Source organism: Numenius arquata, chromosome Z (genome assembly GCF_964106895.1).
Source record: "Numenius arquata chromosome Z, bNumArq3.hap1.1, whole genome shotgun sequence".
NCBI lineage: Eukaryota > Metazoa > Chordata > Aves > Charadriiformes > Scolopacidae > Numenius > Numenius arquata.
In genome coordinates, this window is record NC_133616.1 from 13,141,277 (window position 1) to 13,167,741 (window position 26,465).

The window sequence follows — 26,465 nt, forward strand, 5'->3', positions numbered from 1 at the left end:
AACAAGAGAATAAAAGTGGTTCACATACCAAGTCCTGGGAGACAAAACCCTCCTCTCATCCTTACCAGACAGAGTCGATTTGGTGGGACAGTGTTGGTGATGGCCAAACCTATCTGTCTGCCCCAGCTCTCCACCTGGAATGGGAGGAGAGGCAGAGGAGCAACTCCTAAAGAAAGGTTTCTAGAAAATGAAGGCTCATTATGTACTTGGTGTATTTGGAAAGCAACAGACTGGTCTGTGGTAAGAGGAACCTGCTGAACAGATGGACTGAGGCTACTTTGGCAGAAGGCAACAAAGTGTTTGAGATTGAACATTCAAGCAAAAGAGCAAGTGCATGGTGTAAAACTGTGAGAATGGAGGACATTTCAGCCATGGCACTGTACAAATACACAATATTCCATATGGGAAAAATTCTACTAGACATAAGAAATCACTTTAAAGAAATCACTTCAAAAAGGTATGAATGATTTCTATTGAGGGGAAAGGCTCACCCCTCTGAAGAATGCAGCTTTGGCTTTTTTTAACCTCGATAATACCAAACCTAGATCTCATCACTTCATGAAATGCTGTCCTTGAGTCCATATTTATAATCTTCTATGTACAACTGCATTCCTCTGTGATGCTTTGGTTTGTCACGATCTCTAAGAACTGGTACAGCATATCAAAGATTTACGCTCACTCCTTCATTTGCTACATAGCTGGCGGTAATCAAGTGCTTCATTTGTAGAAGTCTTATGCAAAGCCTCTCTGCTGGAGCAGGATCATATAAGATTTATATCTGTCCTTGTGCAAAGTGCAGAAATCTCCAAGGTCTCCACACTAAATCACAGAGTCTTACCTTGGATCCCATCCCACTTTCCAACCCTTTGATATTTTTCTCTTGTGATCCAGGAGAAATGGTATAAGCACCTCTGAGAAGTAGAAAGGAAGGTCTGATGCTCATTTACACCAGCCCTAGCAGAGACAGGGGGCTTTGCATGCAAATATGAATCAAACCCAAACAAATTGTTACTTTGATTATAGTGATATAGGGGAAAGAAATCTTGGATTCTCCTTTGTTTTTTTAAACAAGTTTTGATTTATACATACAAAAGAAAGATCCTAAAGCCTCAAAATAAATGAAGACTCATAGAAGAAAAAATACAGTCTGAAAGTCTCTGTATCAGAGGAAGCACTTTAAAAAACAAAACAGATGACTGACATAGTGAGATTTGGTTCTTTTGGAGATATAAGGAAACTTCTTTTTCAAAAGCTGGAAGAGTGACAACAAAGATAGAATGCATATGGGATTTTACACCTCCACAACAAAATCAGCAGCAGAAATTGTGTCATGGGAATACAGTGTGGGACAGAACTGCAGTTTCAGCTTGCAGATGCCAAGTACATTAAGAAATCTTGTAAGGAGCAAAGACAAAAAAATAAGCAGTTTGAAATGCCATTTGCAAGGTGCTTGGTTTCTCTGTAATGCAAATAGTCATATAAAATATGCAGGAATGTGGATTTCTTCGGTTTCAGTGAGAAGAGGAAATTGATTTACAAATTCTGAATGGAATAGAAACCTTAGAGCAAGAGTAGAGACAAAGCAACTCCCTGCATGGTGTGGAGTAAACATGGCACATAACTGCCTCTTCCTGTGGGAACTGCTTTGACTTTTGTGCTATTAAAACAAAATCAAGGTGCTCTCCAGTGTAATTGAATACTAAGGATTTTACTCTTTAGTGATCCTCAGATTAGTATAATCTTCTTCTTGGTTGTTCTTCGGCAACTGGCCTTTCAGGACTTTCAGTGGTGTGCCTTCAAAGAGCCATTTATATTTGCCGAGGGGTGGAAGCCAGCTCTCCGCAAGGTGTGTTCTCCCTGGCCTCTGGTAATCTGACGGCTTCACACAGACGTTCCCACCAGGCTTTCAAGGAGTCTCAACCCTCAGGCTTGCGGGGAAGCCTCTGAGTTGTGCAGGGATGGGAAGCAAGAGATTTTCTCCTGAGTGATCACAGATCTCCCCAGCTGTATCTGTGGGGCCAAGCAGCAAGAAAATCTTCCTCTCACTTGCAGAAAAATGGGGGAAGGTTGAGCAAGCCAAACCGCACAGAATTCCCATGGCCCCATGGAGGAGTGGCTGTGCAGGTGAGAATGAGGCACTTTTGTTAGAAAAAACAAAGCAGAGGATGACACACAAAACCAGTTCATTCATGGTATAGAGACCTGAAATAAGCCTTGTTGATTCTGGGGTAGGCTTTTAACAAAGATTTGCTCTTTACCTCCAAAGGTCTTGTTGATGATTTGGACAGTTGCCTTTCTGCTTTCTGAGCTTTTCTAACAGAAGAAATGAGGCGCTTTTTCCTTTTTAAATTATTCACATAGACACACTGCCATTTCAGGCACAGTCTGTTTGTGTAAGGAGTGTGTAATCCTCTTTTGTTTTTTCCATGGACTTGTGCTTTTAAAATAATTTAAGAATGAAATATGTTATGGAATAATTCTGAGCATAAGTCTCTGTGTGAAAGCTGCATTAGATTATCAAGCTGACTTGTTGCAGCTCCAAGCTGTGGTCCCCACAGGGAAGATGTACAAGATATACTTATTTTACACTGGATGTTAGTGAAAAGACCAAGAAATTATTTTTCTCCTAGTTAAACCTACAGAAAGCACATTCATATCAGATGCTAACATGCAAGCACAGATTTCCATAATAATGTGAGAAAGTGAAAGGAAAAAAGAAGAGGATTTGTACTCTCTGTAGTTAAGGAGGATTGCATTAATTCCTTTTGTATAGCCCAGTGGCTACAAACTAAAATGAAAAATATATCCAGAGGCAGACAACGTCCTTCCTCTTGCAGGGAGAGAAGAGTAAGCTACATTTCTGGAGGACTGTTCTCTTTCCTAACTGGAAGTGATCCATTCAGTCCCACCCAGGTAAAGCTGCTGTTTAAGGCAGGCTCTCCAAGGTCCAGCTGATCTCTGCTGTGAAAACCCTGAAGGACTTAGCAACAGTGACAAAGACAGCCTGGCCTCCTCTGCGTGCTCCTGATTTCTGCCTCTGTGGCAGAGGAGGAATATTCAGGTTTATGGAGCCCAGTTGAGGGCAGCCCAGCCTTAAGGTGCCTATTATGGCCACGGCAAAGCAGCACCCTGTGGCGCAGGAAGAATCTCAAGGGCAAAACAACTGAATTTCTCCAGAGCTTTCCTAGAAATGTCACCTGGAACCATGAGGTCACACAAATCATAGACTAGAACTCCATGCAGAAAAGTGCAAAGAGGAGAGCGTGGGTGTAAAAACCATGAGGAAGAAGGAAGGTTGGTAAAAGCAACTAGCAAGTTCAAGTTTAAATATTCTAGACAATTCCCTGCAACTACTTCTGGATTTTTCCTTCAGCCTTTGAAAGGTTACTACTACCTAGTCTCTAGGTAAGCTTTCTCCCTCTCAAGATTTTGTTCCAGTTAAGAGCGCTGTCTGAGCAGCTCCAGTTGTGGCTTTCTCCAGTTTTTAGTATTTTCCTCTGTTGACCCCCTCGGGTCCATTGCTGGTGCTACATAAACAGCACAGTAAAAAAGAAAAAAATCCCAACCAAGTTTTCTGAAACATACTATATTGTGAAGAGGCATCAAGTACCTCCTTTCTCTGCTAACAAGTTATTAAAAAAAGAAAGTGCTTTAGTGGGAGCATTTACAAACCACACTTTTTAGCTGTCTCACTTGTTACCACAGAGATTCCTGCATTTATGGGGGACATCTGTTACAAAGGGTGAGAAAAACATGTTACTATAAACTAAGAACAGTCCCCAAACTTTCTTTAATCCTTCAGCAAAAAATAACAGCTAATGCAAAACAAACTATATTCAGATTGGAAATAATCAGACTAGAACAAGTTCAACAAGTGAAGAGAAAGCATGGCACTCATGGCTCATAGAACAGGTTTAAGCTGCTTGAAGGATAGTAGGGAAGTGATCAACCAGCTCAGGAGTGTGATTTCCTTTGCAAATAATTTCTAAGTGGAGATGTGACCTGAGCTTTGTGTTCTACAGAAGGCAGTAGACAGAAGCAGCAGAAAAAAAATTAACAATGCCAAGTAAGGTAATTAGCAGATGTTATCAAGATAGTGCTACAGAGTGATAAGGTGTGGCTAAAGACATCTTTAAGCCAATTCCAGGCCTCTCCCAGGCCTCTCCCTTCTGGAGAAGTAGCTGGGACTGCATGGGTGGTTTCATCACGTGGGCAGCCGCTCAAAGTCAAAACTGGCTGCAACACCCCCAGCTTTTCCAGGAGGCTGAGCAGAAAAGAGTATTCTCTTCCTCTCCCATCCTCACCTCATGCCTGTTGTACAACTGAACGGAGCGGCGTAGGAAAGGCGTCACACTGCCAACGTGCCAATACTCAGATTTTGAGAGAAGCTGCTTGTGTAGGATGTACTCCACCTTCTGCCTCTTGCAGATTAGATTCTCTCTGTCTTACTGACAACTTCTTTTAGCTCATGCTGAGCATTTAATAAAACTCTGAAGGAGTTGTTCTCACCCTGTAGACAGACAGTAGAAGCACAGGTGGAAAAACATGACTATCTCAGAGTCCTACAGAGCACTGAGGGCAAAATTAGTTAACAGAGTTGAGATCTCCTGACTCCTAATCTTGTGGTCTGCCCACAGAGGCTTCAGCCACACAATTATATCGGAGTGTTTTGAATGAGAGGCAATGCCCTGCCCTTGGAGAGGGACCCAAAAGGGGGGCCAGAAAAGAAGAGATGAAAGCACAGTCTTCCGTGCAGGGCGACTAACCTGGAGGGCAGTTGGGTTCTGTCAGACAGATCAGTTTGGTTTAACATATTCAAGATGGCTGCCACTTCAAAGCCCAAAGCCTTTATCCTGGGCCACCGTTTAGGAGACGATGGACAATACTTCTTTGGGAACTAGTAAATACTGTATTTCCCAGTTCTCAAGAACTGAATATTCTATAACACCATAGCCAAAGAGTACTATTTATTATTCATGTGTCATTATACATGACTATCCCATGCAAACATACCCAAACGCCATCTTTATGATATGCTGGTGCTGAGAACGGAAATAAAAATTCAACATGGTCAAACTATTCAGAATGTAAGAGGTTGTACTCACATATTAAATAATTTTTATGTTAGTCACACATGATTACATGGAATTTTGCTGGTGTTGGAAGAAACAGGCAGGAGACTTTCTAACCATATTGTACACACGTATTTGGCTTTTAAAAATAACTGGGATTAAAAATAATTGCATAATAATTACAATATGTTTTGTAGCTGCTGAGCTAGCATTGCTGAGGAACTTTAATTTTCCTATTTTTATTGGGTTTTTGTGCAAATTAAATTTTCAGCATTAACTATATTAGATTAGCATTGGTGTGTGTGTTTTTCATAAGAAAAAAAGAGAGGAAACAGTGTTGGTATGACTATGGCCGGTAAAACACATGCAAAACAAATTGTGCAAGGTAAGGACTGCAGATTAGCAGAGGAAAGTATGCTTTTGGTGATAATCAAGTGTATTTGTTTAATAACAATACTTGCCACTATTACAATAACGACCTGAAGTTATTTGAAGTGCTCATTTCCTCCCTGTACTGTTTGCCACTTTAGAAGGTGTGGATATGGTGGAGAACAGGGATAAGAGCGATCACAGAGATTAAAGGAGACCTTCTCAGGTGGGGAAGGTTGTTGTGGTGAGAGGGACCAGCACAACAGCATGACAGGGTGGGAAGCCTACCAGCAACTCTGCCAGGACTCTGGCCGTGGGATGGTAGGCAGAGGCTCACCAGCTCACTGAATGGGGTGATTCGTGGATGAAGTGCCCAGAGTTCCTTGCACAGGTGAAGGCAACCATGATCTTTTTGGTGAGGTATTGAGGTGGTTTGCCATCGGCTTGCCAGAAGACTTGAGAAGAGGCGCTCTAGAGGTTCAACATTGAGAAGAGGGGTTTGGCCTAGGAAAAGAGACTTCTGGAGCACGTCCAGTGACGCGGTACCTTGGCACAGCTACAAAGCCCACTTGTGATTTTCTAACCTCTAAGCTAAGTAACCAAACACTACGGCGGTCACCAATGTGGCTATTAAACAAGAACCATCCCACTTCTCCTTCCTCTGAAGCAACCCTTCCCGCTTAGCGCTCTGCGAACGGAGACTCTGACACACGGGGAAGCTTTGGGGGAGAACTGACCCCCAGGACTCCCCTCACGCAGCCGAAGCACTCCCGCTCTGTGAAAAACTTGATGATTTTTTATGGGTTTTTTCCCCCTCTTTCAGCGTTCTTCTGAGGAGACCAGATGGCGCCCAGAGGCGGGCGGGACTTGACACCCACGTCCCCACACACCCCCGACCCTGGGCGAGCAGCGTGGACTCCTTGAAGCCTCATCCATGGCTCCCTCCTTCCCACCCTTCCCCTCAGCGACCCTCCACCTCAGGGTGGGACATCCGCGCGCCGCCACGTGACCCTCCTCCGCAGGGGCGTGGCTCCGCCCCCCCCTACAACACGGGGGCTTCGCCTCCTCCCCACCCCTCCCTTTCCCCCCGCGTGGAGCGGGGGGGGCCGGAGCCCCGCCCCCGCGGAGTGATGTCACGCCCTATCCGCGCGGAGCGCTCGAGCCTCCCGCGGCGCGTGGCGGCGGAGCCCGCTCCGCCCTTCAGCTCGGCGGCGCGGTTCGGTGCGCGGCGCGGCCGGCGGCGGTGATCGTGAACGGGGCAGGGGGACGGCGGCCGCGGCGGCTCGGCGAAGGTGAGGGGCGTCTTCGGTGAAGGGTGAGGGAGGCGGCGGGCGGTGTGAATTGGGGCTTTTGTTTGCGGCCCCCCCCCGCTGCGGGGGGCTGCTGCCGTCGCCGTTCCCGGCGGATCCTGAGGGGAGAAACCCTCCGGGCGGCCCAACGTGAGGAAACTTCGCCCTTCTCTTTCCCCGTAGAGCTCTCTTGCACCGGTGTGGGCGAGCGGAGAACACCGGGGAGGGAGGGAAGGGGCAGCCCTTGAGTCGCTGCCGCTTGGCTGTTTATTTACTTTATTTATCGTTTTATGATTATTTTTTTGTCTCGGACCGGGGGGCAGCAGTGCCGCCTCTTCGCTCCTTCTCCCGGCGGGGGGGGGGGGGGGGGCTGACAGGAGTTCAACTGTTCTGAGGAGAAACCTTCAGAATAGCCTGCTTTAGGAGTCGGATCGAGTTTAACCAGGAACCTGTGCCTCTTAACTTCCAACAGAGCACGCCAAAGATACTGCTTTCTCTCGCACAGCCTCCCGCAGCCTGCCGCCGCCACTTGTGACATTCCTAAGTTTCTCCCTGCGAAAAGACTAGTTAAATTCTGCTTTATCAGCGTTGCAGCGTCTTGACAAATTCCCCCGTTTGTTTCTATAGTGAGCGTGGGCATGCTTATTACAGAACCGATATAAAACGTTTGTGGTGTAGTGGAGTGAGAGCTACTTTGGTAGAAGACATAGTCTCCTTTTTTCTTCTCCTATTTATCCCAGTGGGTTGCAGATTAATGTGTGTTACTTTTTAAAAAGAAATCAAATGCCAAAAAACTACACATACATCATTTTAGAAAGCCCTTCTGATGTCCTAGATTAACTAGGAGTAAATTAATTTAGTAAATATCTTGTCAGTGACTTGCTTGGCTCCTGTCTTGGGATGCTCATGGAAAGCTGTCAATGAGATTTTATTTACTAATAGAAGAATTGCATAACAACTATATGAACCAGAGTGAAAGAGCATTTGAGTACAACGAGGCTTGATACGAGCTCAGGGTTCTCTTGAGTTGAAGCCAAGCTCAGTGCCAATAAGTCACTATGCAGTAGCAGGCGTCTGTCCTTCCAGTCTCCAAAAATATTGGCCCTGTGCTATTCCCTTCCCTTCCCTCTTCAAAGAGTGCATCTGCTAGCAAAGCAGTAAAATGCTACCTCCTCCCCTCCCTTCCCCTGAACTAAGAGATGGATGACATCAAGTGTGGAGAAGAGACTAGGTGGGAGGCTGTTGGTCTCATGAAGCAATGTAGGCATTTCACAAGAGGGTTTGTTCATTTGCCTCATTTCCCCCCCCCCATCTTTTTGTATGTTCCCCGTTATCTTACTTTTTTTCTCCTCCTTTCTGATAAGGAGTTTGTGCCTCTTTTGAGGATGAAGCAGCGTGTGGAAAAACATGAAAGCTAAGTTCTTGTGTGAGATGTTGGCAATTTCTAAATCCTACTGCAACAATACATTAATCACATTCCTTTTGAGAGCTGATTGTGGGCTAGTTCTTTTTGCACAGGGATAATGCTTGGAATAACTACAGAGGAAAACCAAGCAAAACTAGAACAAATGAGTTCAAAGCTTTAGTGCCTTGCTTAGTGGCAGAGATAGACTACTGAAAATCCCAAGATGGGGACACAGCATTCTGTAACATCTTCTGCGGTTATAGGTTTGAGTAAGTGGCTCTCCTGCTGAGTGCATACTTCTTGCATGTCTGAGAAGCCTGTTCTCTTGCCTGCATTCCTTGGAATTGCTCTCTAGGTGCCTGTGAATGCGCACAGGTGATAGCTCTGCATTTGGGGTAGCTTGCCACTTGTTTTCAGAGTTGTCAGTCCTTGCGGCTCCTTACATTTTGAGGGTCATCTAATAATGCGCTTTTAGGTTATAGAGGAAGTAGTGCAAATAGCTGTAATTCAGGTAATACGTTAGATCAGAGCCTATTTCTGTCATATTGCCAGAGACAAATGCGAGTCTAGTAAAATGTGGAAGCAACTGAAGATCTCCCCTGGCGCTTGGGGCTAGCTGCCATTCTAGGTACTTGCCAAGGACAGCTGGAGTGGAAGTACACAGCAGTGAAAGAGCATCCTTCCCTCGTGGTGAGGTCCGTAACAGGATGGCCAGTAATGCCTGGAGGTGATGGTGGTAGTAGTCGGTGTGCTGAGGTTGAACCATCTCTGGAGGAGAGAGCCTCTGACCTGATTGTGCATTTGACTGGGAAGTGTTAGATCTTGACCCAGGTCCTTCCTCTGCAGGCAGACCTTGAATTTTAGATGAGTGCTGTAGTAACTTATGTGTATTTTCTAAAGCTGCCATAGTCCCTATTTGGTTTTGTGCCTAGAAGCCATTGCTGGTATTCAAAATACTGTAAAACAAGATGTGTGGTTTTTTTTATCTGAATGTGTAGAGGTCATGGGTAAGGTGGAGAGCCAAGGAGCCAAGTTTGTTCAGTCATTACAATAGAAAAAGAATTTGTGCACTGGTCTGTAACTTCAGTTGCTCAGAGAATGTTCTGTTCCACTTTTTTTCCTCATAATTGCTGAGAGGCAAGGAGGTACTGTTGGTTATTGCAGATGTCTGGATTCCCAAAGGCTGGGACACCCTGGAACGTCTCTGGGGAGTTTGACACTTGAGTGCTTTCTGAGGACCTTGTTTACAAGGATTTGCCTGAGACATCAGCATGGTAACTAGGGCAGATCTAGAGATATATGGATCTCTGAAGGCTGGAAGAAGTATCTTAAACACTAGATCTTCTCCAATATTTGTGTGGCACCTAGTGCTGCTGCTATTGAATATAAGTTTTGACAACCTGAGTAAAATCAGGAAAAAATCACGTGATTATCACTAAGATACAGGTGTTAGTCTTGCTGATATTCTGCTAGCTTATAGCATTGTTAATCTACCAGGATAGAAGATCTCTGAATTCCTAGTACTTATTTTTTGAGGGATGGAAACATACACAACTCGCTTTCCATTTCTGGGTAATGCTTAAAAAGGTACTGCATTTTCATCAGCTGAAATATTTTCCCCACCCAAGAACTTGGAAGCTGAATAGGGGAGCTGTGTTATCAGCACAGGCGCTGAAGGTATTTCTAGACTACAGTAGGAAACCCTTCGAAGACCTTTCAAAAGTAGAAGGGCAGTGTTTGTGGGAGTAGAGCTTGCAAGTGCCTTAAATAAATTAAATTGATTTTCCCGTCTTCCTAACTCCTGTCCTAATAGGTGACTGTTCTGCCTTGGGCTATTTCAGAATATTCATTCATAAGGTCATGAATATGTCTCTCCATAGATTTAATGTTGCATTTGTACAGATGTTTGCCAATTCTGAAGAGCATGTGGTAGAATGGTTGATACAGAGTATTAGGAAGGGAGTAAGTAGACAAGTACTGGCTGTTGTTATCCATGTGGGTTTTTCATTTAAGAACTGGCATTTCACAAGTGGTAATATGCATCATTTTTCCCTATTTCTAGTTGTAGCTGGATGCTTCAGTTCCAATCTAGCCCTGTTGGACTAAACATTGGACATGGAAAAGCCTTCAGGATTGCAACTTACCTTATGTATGATCAAACCAGAGTGTATGGTCTCAAGTTTGAGGTGCATGTAAGGGGGGAAGGCCTTTTTGTTTTAGAGACAGGGAAAATGAAAGCAGAGAAGGACAGCTGTATGTCCCAGTTCATGCAGAAGTCTTGTCTCTTTTACTGTGTTCTTCAGTGAGCTGGATGTGTGTTGACAGACACTTCCAGACAAAAGAACTAGAGTAAGAACAGAGTAAAGTTCTATGTTATGAGTGAATGACAAATTTGCCTGGACTTCTCTTGACCTAGGATTTTGTCTGAGTACTGTCTCATAAGCCAAGTAAACAAATCAGGGCAATGACACATTTTGATTTTTCTCTCTTCTGCTGTAATTCACTGTGTCAAGGCCTTGCTGATGCAAGCTTTCGCCTAGCTTTCTAGAACTGATTTTGAAAACGCTATTTAACAAACTGCATGCATCCCTACATTGACAGTCTTGCCTGGGTTTGTATTGGGAGTGTAACATCCACAGAGGCCAGTACCGCTTCAGCTGACTCCATTAAAAATGAAGTTTAACATTTTCAAATTCTGAATATCAAAAGGAAGTCTAAGAGTAGAGAGCTGATTCAAAGTGTTCTGGAGGGAGGAGCGATAGCTGTAGATCTATTAGTGATGCGGTATCTATGGAGCTCTAACTTTGGGGCTCAAATGCTTAAATTTGTACAGTTCAGCACATCCTTGTCTGTGATTTGTGAACAGATAGAGTGATTGTACTAAGTTACCCAAGGCCCTTGCTATCTCTGATGCCTGATTCTGTTTAGAGTAGGATTAACTGTATATAAATCACTCCCACTCTTGTGTAGTACTTGGGCTTCTCAGTGCATTTTTCAGTGTGTTTTCATTAGTAAGTAATAGTAGATTAACCAAGCCAAGAATTATTTGTCTTTATAGGTGACATTAAGTTTAAAAAAATTTGGTTCCATTTGACTTTTCTTATGATAGGAGGATGGGTTACTCAAGATGGAAAAACTGAGCTGTGCTGATAAAGAGTGGGGAAATGTTCCCATTTTTTTGGTCATAGCATACATGCTTCTATGCTTTGGCCTGAGAAATAGAGAGAACAATATGCTCAACTGGTTGGAAATGAGAAGGTAGTCAGAGAAGAAGTGTAGGGTGGATTTTTCTAGGACAGTGTGGGCTTGCTGCATTTATGTGTGAACAACCAAAGAGGCTGGTCAATAGCTAATGCCTCCAGGTGGTCCTGTGGCTTTGGCAGTGCTAAGGAGAAGCTTGGGTTTGGGCGTGTTCTTGGTATTGGATATTAGATGAGGGGAACTCAGGAATGTGAAGCATTTGACAAGTTGGGTACTGAAGGTGGGCAGCAGAAGAGATGCTAGTAGTGTGGGTACATCTGGATGATTCAAAGTGCTGGTTGCCACAAAGGCTTGTGCTTCTGTGTCAGAGAAGAGCAGGTCTTGTGATTTACAAAGTAATCACCCAGACAATAAATGGTGGCATTGTGCTTTGGGAGAAGACACTTCTGGGACCCGTTACTTTCCCGTGAGCACAGGTGTTTTCATACAAAGGACATGTAAGTGTATGGTGGTAACAGTATTCTTTCAGACCCTCTTTTAATATTTTTTTTCTCTTTATGTTGCCAGATCTTGCATGGAATCTCTGGCTCTTTTCTGTAACCTCACAAGGTTAAAAAAAAAAAATTAGAAGTATTTTTGGCATGGGAAGGGGAAATTAGTTGATGACATGAATCGTGCTTTGTTGCAAAAGAGCATTGTCTGAGATTGAGACTTCTCAGGGTGCTCTGAAAGAGGTGCAAGCTTTTTGACACTTAAATTAATTGAAATCAGTACTTAGTAAAGGATAACTGTCATTGGCATGGACAGTGTGCAAAGTGTAGGATTTTACTGTGAACTTCTAGTTTTACTTAGTAAAACTAAGGCTGTTTTACTGTTGCAGCACTGGACCTTCGGCCATTCGAGGAGTTGATTGTAACATTGTTTGAAAGGCCTTGCTCTGATTTTAATGCAATTTAATGAAAGGAAAAAATATATGTCAGTATTGTTGTTTACAGTCGTTTCCACGAATTTCACTGTAAATCAGTGGGGAAGATTATCCTAATCTGTTTCCTGCATTTAAACCTAAAGATCGTATTGTGTATTAAAACACAGTTTCAATGAAATTGTTGAGGACAAAGATTACTACCACTGCAGTGTCTCTTCTTTTAACTAGATAGGTTTACCATCAACCTAAAGCTGTTTTGTGTGGCTTGTATTCCTGAAAGCTATTTCTTAACATTAAGATGAAGGAAGATGAGATAGAGGACTAGATATTTAATTTTGGAGCTAATGGTTAAAAGCATGTGATAAGCATTAGCTGTTGAGAATCCCTGGAGTTAAGCACTTCTCTACAGCTAACTTGCTGCAGCTACAAAATGACAGCATTCAGTATTTATTATCACACTTGTTTCTGAAAACAGAGAAATGCCACTATTAGCAGAGATTGCTTCTTGTTAATACCTGTGATTCATTGCAGACATACTATTTTGAAATGTCTTGGTGCTCCCTAGTGAATTTCTAGTAGTCGCTTCCTATCTTGTAAAACAGGAGTATATTAATGGCGCTTCCTTTATCCCCCCTCTGGCAAATGAACAGTTGTCGTAAAGCTCTGATGAATCAGGATGCTGACCTCTTTTTGCATCAATTCCAATAATTACACCCTTTGAGAGGTGACTTCCTCCTTTAAACAGTGCCAAGAAAAGGCAGTCCTCACTGATTCACGGGTTTTTATCTCTACAGCTGAAGGATTATGTGCATGATGATGCACAAGCTGTAATCTTAATGTTTGTGTTTAACTACCTCTTATGGAAAAAATACAGGTGTGACACACTAAACTTGTGAATGCCATTTTTGTGTGCTTGTGCCTGCTTTTTTAATTATGCTGAGGACTTGAGTTTCACATTCAGTGTATAAAATGCTCTTACGCAAGAGGTGAAGTATCCTGTGGGAAAAATAAGTTGCCTTCTAATAAAAACACAGCTCAACTCCCTTCTTCCTTCCTCAAAAGAGGGAAAAAGTTGCACATTAGGAGTGCTTGCAAAGCTTGTTAATTAGACTGCATTACAGGTTCCTCATAGAAGAGTCCAGCTTTGCAGCTGTTCTGTGCATATACCTACAAGGAGTTGTCTTCCCCTCTGTAGCCCTGTAGTTGAGTACTCTATCTTCCATGGAAGCTATAACAAATATTTTGTTCATGGGAGCCAAAAAGGCTGAGGGGGTGGGAAAGGGAAAGACAGCCCATGGCAGACAATTCTTTGGCAAAATGAATGTGACGAAAGATTTCTTGTTTTCAATTCCCCGTGCACAGGATTTCTTTATATTTTATTAACTGGCCTAATTAAACTTTTTACCTTTTTAGTCAAATATATTTAACTTTAAAAGTCACATTAAGTTTTGGATTTTGTGGGATATTGTATGATATTAAAGTTTTAAAAACAGTTTGGGTTTTTGTCCTCCATTTTCTTTCTTTCTTTCTTCTTTTCTTTCCTTTTTTTTTTTTTTTTCCTTTTTTCTTTTTTCCAGTGTGGTATGTAAAAAAGGCCAGCTAAGTGTCTTGTCTGTAGCCTAGAATTTCTGGTCTTTGTGATACTCATCACCCTTAGTGTTGCTAGAGAATGATTTAGGAGATTATTGGGCTCTTGCTGAGGTTTGGGCTCCTTTCCAGTGCAGGTTATGACAGCTGTTGTGCAATTTAAATGCTTTCTTCAAAATTTGAGTAGGTGTAGCAGAAATAAAGTGGTATGCTTTTCTTAGTGCAACCTAAAATAATTCTTTCTTTTTGACTGTTCAAAACTTGCCTTTTTTAATTTTATTTTTTGTTATTTTTTTACAAATACTCCATTCAGTTGGGAAGAAGCTTAGAAATTGTCTCTTAAGCCAGGGAATGAAAAGCTTTTGCAAGTGGTTTTTTTTTTTTGCTTTTCCTTTTGCATGCTAAAGAATTCAACAAAATGCCACAAGCCTGTCCTCCTTGAGAGGAAAAGCAAGAATTTCAAATGAAACCCCTTGTTCGTATATCTGAAAGCAATCAGGAATCTGATATAACTTCAGAATGACTGCTTAATTAGACTTATTTAATTAAATTTAATGGTATTTTAACAGCCTACAGAATTACCCCATCCAAATTACCTACTGGAGGTGTGTGTTCTGTGGGAAACATATTTGTGTGTATGTAGTGCATGGGATTTTTCCTTTGGGTTTTTTTGAAGAAGTGTACTTGTGTTTGTCTTAAATAGCTGTCAGATGAATACGAGGTTGAACTAAATGACATGTTTACTTAGCACTCATTGCTGTTCCTGAATGGTACTTATCATCATGTTTTGTGGAAGCATTCATATATATTCTACCAAGAGTATACTGTGTAGTTGCATTTTAAAACTCATCAGAGTGATCGTGTAGAACATAGCAACTTGCTTCATAATATTAAGGGACTTTCTTTTATGAAACAATTGAATCTTACTTTGCTTATCAAACTATAATCTACTGTTTCTGAAGAGCCGTGTGAAACATTAGTGACCCTGCATGACCTGTTTGAATTTATGCTCCAGTCCTCATTTCAGTTATTTATTTATCTGACTAGACTTGTAATATTTTTCTCCTTTTTTTCTAGTGTGGAGGGAGGAAGTTTATACAGCTGAACATCCTTTACTTTAAACTGTTCCTTCAGAAGGAATTTATATAGCAGCTAAAACTTGCAGATGAGAGGGGCTGGCTATTCCAGTGAGCGTACTGTAAAACTAGAAATTTGCAACATTTTTGTCTAGATGGCTTTGCCCAGCCCAGATGTATGTTGCTCTTCATTAAGTTTTTCTGCTGTGCTGTAGGAAAAAACACATTGCCATGCTACTTTAACATGCTGTTTGCCGTTACATTTGTCTTAGATGGGTAATATGTGGTATATCGAAGCTTTCTGTAGGAAACTTCGCCCTGGGCACTGACTCCCTGTTCCACTGTGAGCGCTTTCAGCTTGCCTGTAATGTTAGTTGTATATGTTTGTGCAACTGCTGCTTTTCTTCACTTGAAAGGGAGGAAGAGGGAACATGACTGTGATAGTGCACTGTCAAATTAAAACCAGCTATGACTCCAAGAATACACATATAGTTTCTTCTGGGGAAGAGTATAAAGCAATTTTTCCAGTGATAGCTTCTGTTCTTGCTCAGATGGTTCTATCTGCTATGTTGTCTTGAGCAGTCCTAGTATGTGTCATGCATGGTTTAAGTATAATTTTGAATATGGTTCGTTATTAGACTTGTACATACAATAGTGTGGTACTTCTGCTACTCAGTGTAGACCCACAGTTGTAGGATAGTAAAGTTTTAATGAATGACTTTGCATACTTATTTCTGCTTTTCCCTTTACAAATGACAGCCCTGATCATAGAACCATAGAATGATAGAATGGTTAGAGTTGGAAGGGACCTTAAAGATCGAGTTCCAACCCCCCTGCCATGGGCAGGGACACCTCCGCTAGAGCAGGTTGCTCGAAGCCCCATCCAGCCTGGCCTTAAACACTTCCAGGGATGGGGCATCCACAACTTCCCTTGGCAACCTGTTCCAGTGATAATGTTAAAATAGGCAGCGGGCAGAGAAAGCTGCTACATGTATGAGCATGTCAGTGATCTGATTATGTTGAGAGGTAGCTAATATAACATCATACATGCTTGAGTTTTTGGTAAGGATTTGCTCTATTCTTCTGTGGTCAGACTTAGGCTTGCTTTTCAGTTTGGAGAAACAGAAAGTTTCCCTTAGCTGGCTGTTAATCTTTTTTAGAGCTTGAGAGCTAAATCCTCAAAGGGTGATATAGGTATGCAAATTCAATTCAGACTTGGCTGCCACTGAACTGAATGGTATAAAGTTGGAATCTTATTTTTCTTTCTTTTTTGTTTAGATATTGAAGAAGGATAAAAAGCTCCTCAAAGATTTGGAAGGTTGAATGTGATCAGCATGAAGAGCTTAAAAGCAAAGTTCAGGAAGAGTGACGTAAGTATTTCTGCTTAGTTTGACTGCTGGTTTCCATGCTGGAAACAAATTCTTCACTCCCACCTTGATAAGGTTGTAGGTTAATGAATTACAGACAAGAAAACCTTTCTCTGAGCACAAAGGCAACAGCTGACTGCAGTATGAAGTAGCCTGTTTCTATTTGGAGTGCAATTCTCTGTTATGCAAATTAATAGTATTTCAGTACCTTGCTCCCTATAATTGAATCATGTGCATGTGTGGGGTCTATAAAACTTTGTTAGAATTCGTGCTGGTGCCTGGTTTGAAACTTTGTTCCAGGTACAGCATTAAACATAGTGAGGACTTTACTACCCAATCATATTTCTGCCTAGGCATAATACCATTCTTATCAGTGTGGTGTTTGAGCATTTAACGAAAGGTCTCTTCAGTCTGTGGCAGGGTTTCTTTGTCAGCAAGAATACAGAACCAGCTGTGCAATTAGGGCAGCTGTGGCTTATCAGTTCTAGTGCAACAAGAGAGGTAGATAAGAGGCATGAGCAGTGAAGATGACAGATGTAAATGTGGAGATCCTACAGGAGACTCTTCAGAACTGCATTTAGAAAGACATTAGGCTGCATGTCATACATTGCCTCTTGCTCGTAGTAGTAGTATCAGTGGAGGTCCAAGCTTGAACTTGTATAGTAAGCATAGTTCCCTTGGAGCAGCAGAACTGCTGTAGTCTAGGCCTGTTCTTGTCTTTCCTACTGCTACTCGTTCCAACTTCTTGTCATGCTTTAAAGTTAATGCTTATTTGATAGTGTGGTGAGCAGTCAGTGAAATAGCTTTATGTTTAACTGACTTCCCAGATTTTGTGTGGAATTAGCAACAAATCTCCATGATCTGTGAAGAATGTAATGTTTTATCTGTCATCCTAAATTTCTGTGCTGCTTTGAAAGAAATGATGTATTGTTGTTTGTCATGGCCAGGTTCCCACAGGGTCCTAGAACATTGTCCTTGGTCCATGGTCCTTCACCATGTTTGGTGAAGATGCATTAAGTTTGAAAGTGGAGCTTCTTCAGTGGTGTTGATGTTCGGGAATAAAATTACGTGCTGCACTCAGGAGTCGTACAGGCTGTGCTTTGACATAAAGATGGTCTCATGTCACACCATAAGAGTTGTGTCTTTAGCTGGCTTGTAATGCACTTCGTTAACTGCAAAGAAGGTAGAGATGCTCTTGCGTAATCTGCAGATGTGCTGATTACTGCTTAAAAAGTCTTTTGAGCTACAGGTTTTGAGCTGCTATTTGGTGCAGCTGTTGTTTTGGCTTGTAGCAGCAGCACTGGTGGATGCTCTACTCCAGTTTAGCAAGAGCTCTTTCTAAAAAGACTACCTCTATAAATGAGATAAATACATCAACCAACCTTTGGGAACAGAGGGAAACACTACTTTAGCAATGTTTGACTTTTTGCTAGACACTAGACTGAATCAGCCAGTGGCACAGTGTCTTGTCCGCTTTGCAACAAATAAAATAATGTCACAAGTCTCTGGCATCTCATATAACTGGATGTGCTGTTCGATTTAGAACTGCTAGAATTCTGTGGTCAGACGTTGTTGCTCTTGTTGCAACGAGTAGCAGCAATTGCTATTTTGAGTTCACCTACACCAGTAAAACTTTTTATAGGCATTTGCTTCAGTAATGAGAACAGTCCCTTGGCTGATACATGAACACATTTGGTATTATGGAGGTTAGGTGTGCCTGTGTGTCAGGATGACTTCATTCACACTTTTATGCTAGTTGGCTGGTGTACTGCTCCAGAGCAAAGGCTAAGTGACATGCGTGATGCAACTAGATCTTGCTGTAGCTAGTCCACCTGCTGTTATAAATTGCACTCATTCACTTATTCCATACTTAGCTGACCTTGATAACTCGCTTATGCCTCTCCCGAAAACCAAGTGGAATTGTTGAAAGTAATTGCTGTTTTGATACTACTGCTGTCTACTGACTGGAGACAAAGTTGACCACAAAGGATTTTTCAGATACCTAAAATTTAGATATGCAGCTCTAAGAGCATAGCGGACTAAATCCGTGACAGTCTGGTTTCCTCTGTTCTGAAGCCAAATCTTAAGGGCATAGTTCAGAACAGCCAACAGGAGCTGTTCTATATTTTGTGCAAGATAAGCAAGGAATATTATCCTTCTCTTCAGTTTCCAGAAACTGCCTTTAGCTATATTTTGTGGGGAGGAGGAAGAGGAGGTGGTATTAATTGGCATTAGTCTTATTTGTATCACAATTTATAAGAGGTGCTCTCCGCTTTTGGATTGGGGATAAAGGTAAAGTCAGCAGGAACGGAGGGATTCTTTTTCTCATCCCACCTCCATTGTGTTTCTTTCTCGAGGAAATCTTTAATGTCTTATTTTGTAGAACTGAAGGCATCTTGGGGGAAGGAACAATATCCTTCTCTTTAGCCTCACTGTTAGCATAAAAAGATCGGAAGAGGGGGAGGAGTAGGAATGAGTCTTGAAGGTGTGTGTGAGAAACAAGAATCACACAAACACTTCTCTGGCCGAAAACATAAAACTGTATGCTGGAATGAAGACCACATGGGAGACTGCGCTGGCTAATTAAAGGTCTCTAGGCTATTCTGGAGTGGCTGAATTGAAAGTAGGCACAACTGCTGGTATTCATGCACATATCTCTGTCCCTGCTGCAGGGCTTTGGTTTGGTGCTGTAGCTACACCAGTCTTAGAGCTTCCAATGTCCCTGCTCCCTTTTCTTTTATCTTTGCCCTTCTGGTTTTGAGGGTATCTGATCCTGCAGTGAGTCAGTTCAGTGATGGAAAATTACTTTGTGGGGTGAGTTTTAGCTGTTTAACTCCATACTCTGTCTCACTGTAGAGTCAGCCCTGCAAGGAATGATGAAAGTAGGAGGAACAGCGGGACATCCTTTTCTGCAACTGTTTCTTGGCTTAGCTGCATTGTCAAATCACACCCTGAGGTTATTGACCTAAAAAGCACAGGTGTGGGCACGCCAGCAAAGGAGTTGCAGGAACACACAAGTAAATAAATCTGCTGATTCTGATAATTAGCAGAATTGGTATAGTCAACAGTTGAGAGATAGGGTCATGAGTCTTCTTAGATGGGAGAATGACTCCTCGCCATGCTTTTGCTGCTCAGCTCCCCTGTACCTCACCTGATTCACTCTCTGTGTGTGCAGGTAGCTCCATTAAGTGGAGAATCTTTTTTCCTTGACAGACTTAATAGCTGTGAAATCCTTCCTTGGGGGTGACTGTTGCCATGTGAACAAATATATTTGGAGTGGAGGAATGACATTTATCGCTCTGTCACAAATGAGTTTTGTCAAAGTGTGATGTGTAGTTACAGGAGAATGCTTGTAGTCTAGAAATCTGTGAAGGGGTTGCCTAGGTGGGAGCAAATGCTGAGACTGGAAGCTAAGTAGTGAATGTGCACACTTTGAGTCTGTAGACAGAACAACAGAAATTGCATTTATGTCTTGACAAAGCAGCTAGTCTCTTCTGCCTGAGAAGCTGTATTTTCTTCACTCTTTCCTCACCTCTTGCTCCTCATTACCAAACTCAAAACCTACTAATAGTAATACCTAAAAGCTGACAACCTAAAAACATTACCATTTTAATTGTGCAAGAGGCTATTACATGTAACACTTGAAAAAGTTGGTGTGGCGGTATCAGGAACTATCCTGTGACTTCAGAGCTTGAATTTGTTTCTAGACTGTCTGTAGTTTATTCACAAGAGAGAGAACGAACATTTCTACCCGGTAACACAGAAGTTCTTCACTATTTCTGCTGGAAAAGAAGAGCTTGAAATAGTCCAATTAAAACAAAACCAGTACTGACTGAAAATTTTTAGGACTGTTTTCTATGAGTATTGAAGATCAGCTGAAAAACATGTCTTGCAATTTAAGAATGACCGATTTTCTTCTAATTGCTAGATTGTTGACTGGACAAGAGGAAGATTAAAATTGGGATTTGTTTCCAAATATCTTCAATGCTGAATAATTAAAATAGTAGAGTGTTTTTAAAATTGAAAATTGACTGTGCAGTTCAGCAGAAAAAGTAGCTATTGTCAGAAGCAAGCCAAGATAGGCTGGGATTTCCTAATGCTAATTGCCAGCTCTAACTTCTGGTATTTCTGGAAATGCCTATTTGTTATACTATCATGCGGGGGTTGAAAAGTTTGCAATTCTTACGAAAATTTCTGCTTTTTGGCCTGTGGTGTAGTCATTGTTCCAGATCTCAGTGTGATGAGGCAGTTAGGTATGTTGTATAAAATCTCAGTCTTAATCTATATGCTATGCTAATTAAGACTTGGCACTTCTTTTTAATGCCTGATGTTCTAGGTAGTAGGCTCCCATTCAATAGTTTTTGAAGTATAAAATGCTACGTGGGGGTCTGGAACAGAAAGATTGCTGGGATACATTCCATTGAAACCACTGTGTTCCCATGTGCTCTGGACTGAATGTGTGGGAGAACAAAAGTTGGGTGGGGCAACTTTAAAAATAATAAAGCAGAATCTCCTTTAGACAGCCCTTAAATTGTTTTATGCACTGAAAGTTACAATTAACCTAAAAAGGAAGAGGGAATTGTTGAAAATTGCACTATCCACTCTGTGTACGTGTCCTGCTTTCTTTCAGGGCAATTGTGACAAAAAAACCCCCAACATGCAGACTTCACTCTGACTAAAAAGTGAAGTACCAATGTTCTCTGCTGGCTTTACCCAATTATTTAGAAAGTCAACTACTGAAGTTTGATTTTTTTTTTTTTTTAAATATAATCTAAGTGTCCTTATTTTGTTGGTTTTTGAATTAAATAAGCCTGAAACACATTGTCATGATCATAGCTTTCCCTCAGCTTACTGCATTCTTCAGTAATAATTTCTGATTTCACTATACAGTGTGTATGGGAAGATTTGATCTCTGTAATGTATAGATTGTCCTCAACCACCTCTCTTCTTGGGAAAGGAGGATTTAGCCTTATCTCCCTCTTGAAACAAGTGCTGAGGCTCCTGCTTCTCCCTCTCTCTGTCAGGAGTCGAGTCCTACCTTCCACCCCATTTTCTGCTCCAGAGCTGTTTGGCTTCATGCCTCCAGTTCTGGACAGCATAAGGCTCTGCTCTAGTCAGTTTGCTCTCCCAGCCAAAGCCTAAATGCTTTGTGCAGGAAAGAAGTTAAACGTGTTCTGAGTCCTACAGTATGTAGAGTAAGACCTGCTGCCTGTTGGAGTCAGTTCAGTGTGAACCTCTTGCTGCCAAGTATTGTCTTTTCTTCATTATTGACAATAGGAATGTGCTCAGAGTACTCTTAAAAACTATCTTATTCAGGTGAACTGTAGTTCTGGTGTACTTGAGCCCTCTCTGAGGGTCTCTAAGTTATGCAGCATCTCTTTTAACAGTGGATAGAAAATGTAATGGAGAAGCCAAGTAAAGACCGATAGATAAGGGTATGGGAAAATGGAAGAGAAAAACAAAAGGTCTGAAAGGGAGGGGAGAGGAGGGAGGGATTTTTGAAGCTGTAGGGTCAGAGTTACTATTTTGGTAACTTCTATGAGAAGGAATAACTAGGCTCTTGTGGGATGCCTGCTGATCAGCTGTCTCTAGATGGGAAAGTATGATCAGCTGTCTCTAGATCGGAAACACTCTGCTTGGCAGAGTGTTTGAGGCTAGGTAACTTGCAGATATTCTAGAAACAACCTGCAGCATCTCCAGATGGTTGGGGCAGAAAGGAAAGGGAATATGTTAAATGAGAACTGTGCTATGTTGTTTGGAATTATAGTAGAAGAACCTGAGTTGGAGTTGGCTTACTTTGAATAAACACGTTGTTATTTCCTAAAACAGGATTATAGACTGGAGTGTAGCAGAGAACATCTTGGTTGGTTCCCTGACAGTCTTTGTCAGTCAGTAGTAAAATGACATTGACAGTTATAAATTCATGATTCCTTTGTCTGGAGCTAGTCCCATGTCTGTTAAGTGTGCAGTGTTCACCCACAGATCGGGTTGATCACCAACAACTGCAGTCCTAATCAGGCAGTCTTACAGTGTAGTTGCATAGCAAGTGCAACACTATTAAGCCCTGTGCTGGACATGAGAAGAAGCTTTGGGGATGAATGAGTATCACGTCCAGCCTGCAGGGTTGACCTCGCTCACCCACTTGCGGTTTCTCTGTCCTGTTGATAGCACAGTGCACTCCCCTGGGCTCTGCTTTGTGCTCCTGTGTTTGCCCCAGAACCACTGCCCTAAGGAAATGACATGCAGCTCCTGCATTCCCTTCCTTTTGACTTCCACCCATGCTTGTGCACCAATTAATAATATCTTGTATTATTATTGGCCCTAGAGTCATATTCTTACCAGCACAGAATGACATGGGGCTGATGACTCTCCTGTAAATACAGGCTGGGGACAGGGAAAGGTGTCTCCTCTTCCCAGATGCTGCCTGCCCAGGCCTGTCAACTTAGTCATCCCAGACTTCTTGCTTGCTATCTGGAGGAAGGTTTGGAGGCTGTATGAAAGGAAACGTTGATTAGTTACTGGTTGGCCACAACACTAGTCTGCCCTGCCAGCCGGAGCGGTGCCTGGCAAGCTAAACACTTTGCACCTATGTTCTGATCATGCCAGGATCAGTGTTTTGGCCATCCTCATGTGATCCCTCATTAAAAGGAATATATGTAAAACATTTGCAAAGATGAAGAGGAACCCTCCCATTTTTTTTTTAAATGGAGTCAAACCCTGTGGTGTTACAGCAGCAATATACAAAATTGTAGTAGGTAAGTACAGAAGAACCACAAAGTGAATGTAGCCAGCTTGTTGACAGTTCATTACTAAATCAAATACCAAAATTAAGCAGCACTAGTGAGGCAGGGTAGGAAGAAGAAAGGCAAATTGGCACATACAAACTGGAAAAAGTTAGTATTTTTAAATATACTGGTAACAAGAAAGGAATCTTTGTTGTGTTGAAACATGTCTTTTGTGTCCCTTTAAACAGAGCACAAAAGTTCAAAGGCCTGAGTTTGGAAGAGTTGGAAAAAAGCAATTGTAATGTTTTCATTTATTTGTTGATCATTAGTAAGACTAAAATGTAAAGTAAAATAAATTAAAAATGTGATAAATGAGCAGTCTGTGTGTTCTTACTGTGGTACACTATATCCTCTCTCTTCCTTTTTGGCACTACTCATGCCTAATCTGATTTAAAAAAAAAAATTAATTCTGTCCAGCTGTCAAAGTTGTCAGTTAAAACTCATGTAAAGAAATAGTCCAGTTTTTGTGTTTGAAGGCTGTTGTCCTGTCTTTACTAAGAAAAAAAAAATACTGTGAATAGGTGCTGCAGTACTATCTAAAGAATATAACGCCCATAAATTTTATCTTATTGGAAATTTGAGCTTTTTCACCCTATGCTTATATTTTGGGAGAAGACAGCAAACATTAAGGAGTTCATCAAGCTGAAATAGATGTATAATTTGCCTTACACCAGTAACATTTGCTAGTCCTATTCTTCAAGAAGCTGTTCTGATTGCATGTAGTCCAGGCAAATGCCCAGTGTAAGGGGCATGTCAAGCCCTTTTCTGCTCCCTTGCTTGCTACACTTGCATCTCCTTGAAGTTCATACTATACATCTTCTGAAGATCCGTGAAGTTTAAGCGTAGAGGAGAATGAGTGTGTCAGTGGCCATTCTTCCCAAGAAATACCATGTGGTGTTTAGGGAGAGTTGTGACAGTTGAACTTTCAGCATTTCATTGAAGGTACCTTTACTTGTTCAAAGGTCAGGTTACTGCAGCACTGCATGGGGCAGGCAAGTAGGAATGAGGATGAAGAGGCTTTCCTTTATTGTAGTTGTATAAGAGAGTTGCTCTGTTCAACACAACTGTGAGGAGGTGCTTTCTGTCAACTGAGAGCAGGTTTGCTGGTCAAGGTGAGGTTGATGGGTGATGTTCGGGCTTGACCACTTTGTGTTAGTTACAGTGATTAAAGGAGCATTTGAAAACTGCAGATCTGTATAGAGAAAACCACAAAGGTGGGATGAATAGAAGGCTGAAAGCTAACGAAGTTTTTTGCTAGTGAGAAAAAGCTACGTATTACCAGTGTCTCTCTTAGTGTCAAGACAGTTTGTATGTATGCTATAGCTCAGTGGTACATGTGTTTTACAAACAGCTGCTCAAGTTTTGTTAATAGATGATCCTACTCTAATGAACTTTTGAAATATTACAGGCTCAGTAAAATGTCACTTTACAATTAATTGATGCTAGGCTAATAATTTGTAATCATTCATACTTGATTGTAATTTTGTACTGTAAATAGTCAAAACCTGACTCGGCAAGGCTCTGAGCAAGCTGCTATAGTTGACCCACCTTTGAGCAAGAGAGATGAAGTAGACTGTCTTTCAAACTTGACTTCTCTGTGATCCTGTATAACAATTAATATCTTGAAACACATCATACAGGAAGCCTGCAATCATGTTGGAAGATGCAAAGTGCTCTTACAAAATTAGAGATATCTTATTCTAGACTCTTAGCTGCCTGAAAAACCTTGAGGCTTAGCCCCAGGAAAAGCTATGGCATCCTTACCCATATGTTAGTAGTATAGCTGCCTGGACTTGTGTGGTTAATCTGACATGCAAAAAGCTATTTAATGAGCTGTTTTTCCTACTTCTAGACCTAAGCTATCTAGAAGTAGCTGCTACCTTAAGCTTTTAAAAATACTGTTGACTTTGTGCTGGCAAAAGCAGTTGTGGTTGAATGTCTTTTAACTGCACCTGCAGGATGTCTTCATCTTTTAGACTTGCAGCTTATATTCACATGTATTCTTACCACAGCTACTCTTCTTTTCCTGTACTTTGCTTGCTAAATGGACTTCATACCTTACCTTTAAGTATTTTGAGGTAGGAACCATGTAATGCCTAATGCTAAATGCAAATATTTGGATTTTGAGAGGTGACATAATATAACTAGCAAAACATAATCTGATTACTGCTCTACAGCTGTCTGAGGAGTCTCATTGCCCAGACATCCTGTATGTGCATATCTTAGATGAAATATTCAGTTAACTGTCCAGAACGCTTGCATTGACTTGATGATGATGATAGAAGCAAAGGTGTTTTAATAACTTTGCAAATAATGTGGTTACTAATGCATATGTATGTGTCTGACATACCTATTCTGCTCTGTTCACAGGTGCATACCTCTTCTCTTTGATCTTTGTTTTGCTGTGTGGTGGAAACCTCTTAGGAATCTACTAAACTTGGGTAACCTGTCTGCTTATCCACAGACTAAAACAATGCCCTTTGAAGTCAGAAGAAAGACTTCAGTCTGCTTGACTGAGCTTTGAATCAGGAACCATACCCAAAATGCTGGCTTCATGGATGCATATGACAGGGCTTTAGTGAGGCATGGATTTCCTATGAATGTATCATAGAAATATGCATGGTTATTGCAGATGGTCAGGTTGGCAGGTTATCCAGCGCCAGTTCCTCTTTAGGGTCTTGAGTGTGTTGGGTTTTTGTTGTGCATTCTCCCCCACCCCCAGCCTGTGCCAGTGTTTCACCACCCTCATCATAAAATATTTCTTCCTTAGTCTGAACCTACCCTCTCTTAGTTTAAAATCATTATCCCTTGTCCTATTGGTGCAGCCCCTCCTTGAAAGTCCATCATCATCTTTCTTATAAGCCTCTTTTAAGCATTGAAAGGCCACAATAAGGTCTTCCTGGAGCCTTCTCTTTTCCCACCTGTCCTCAGCTGTCTTAGCCTGTCCTCATAGCAGAAGTGCAGCAGCCCTCTGGTCATTTTTGTGGCCCTCCTCTGGACATGCTCCAACAGGTTCATGTCTTTCCTGTGCTGAGGGCTCCAGAGCTGGATGCCGTACTCCAGGTGGGGTCTCGTGAGAGTGGAGTAGAGGAGCAGAATCACCTCCCTCGACCTGCTGGTCACACTGCTTTTGATGCAGCCCAGGATGCAGTTGGCTTTGTGGGCTGCCAGTGAACATTGTCAGCTCATGTCCAGCTTTTCACCCACCAGTACCCACAAGTCCTCCTCCGCAGGGCTGCTCTCAATCCCTTCATCCTGCTACCTGGATTGATCCTGGAGGTTGTCCTGACCCAGGTGCAGGACCCTGCATTTGGCCTTGCTGAACATCATGAGGTTCACATGGACCCACTTCTCAAGCCTGTCCAGGTACCTCTGCATGGCACCCCTTC

At 42.0% G+C, this 26,465-nt stretch overlaps 1 protein-coding gene across 5 annotated transcripts in view; it reads left to right on the plus strand.

The window, feature by feature from the left end:
• The first annotated feature begins 6,562 nt into the window (after positions 1-6,562).
• The window catches only part of RAI14 (retinoic acid induced 14), an 86,462-nt gene continuing 66,559 nt past the window's right edge, over positions 6,563-26,465 (plus strand). For all 5 annotated transcript variants that reach the window (XM_074166809.1, XM_074166810.1, XM_074166811.1 and 2 more), the window contains exons 1-2: positions 6,563-6,733; positions 16,203-16,294. In XM_074166809.1, coding sequence (XP_074022910.1) covers positions 16,259-16,294 — 36 coding nt within the window. In that variant the 5' untranslated portion in view covers positions 6,563-6,733; positions 16,203-16,258. The remainder of the gene's footprint in view (positions 6,734-16,202; positions 16,295-26,465) is intronic.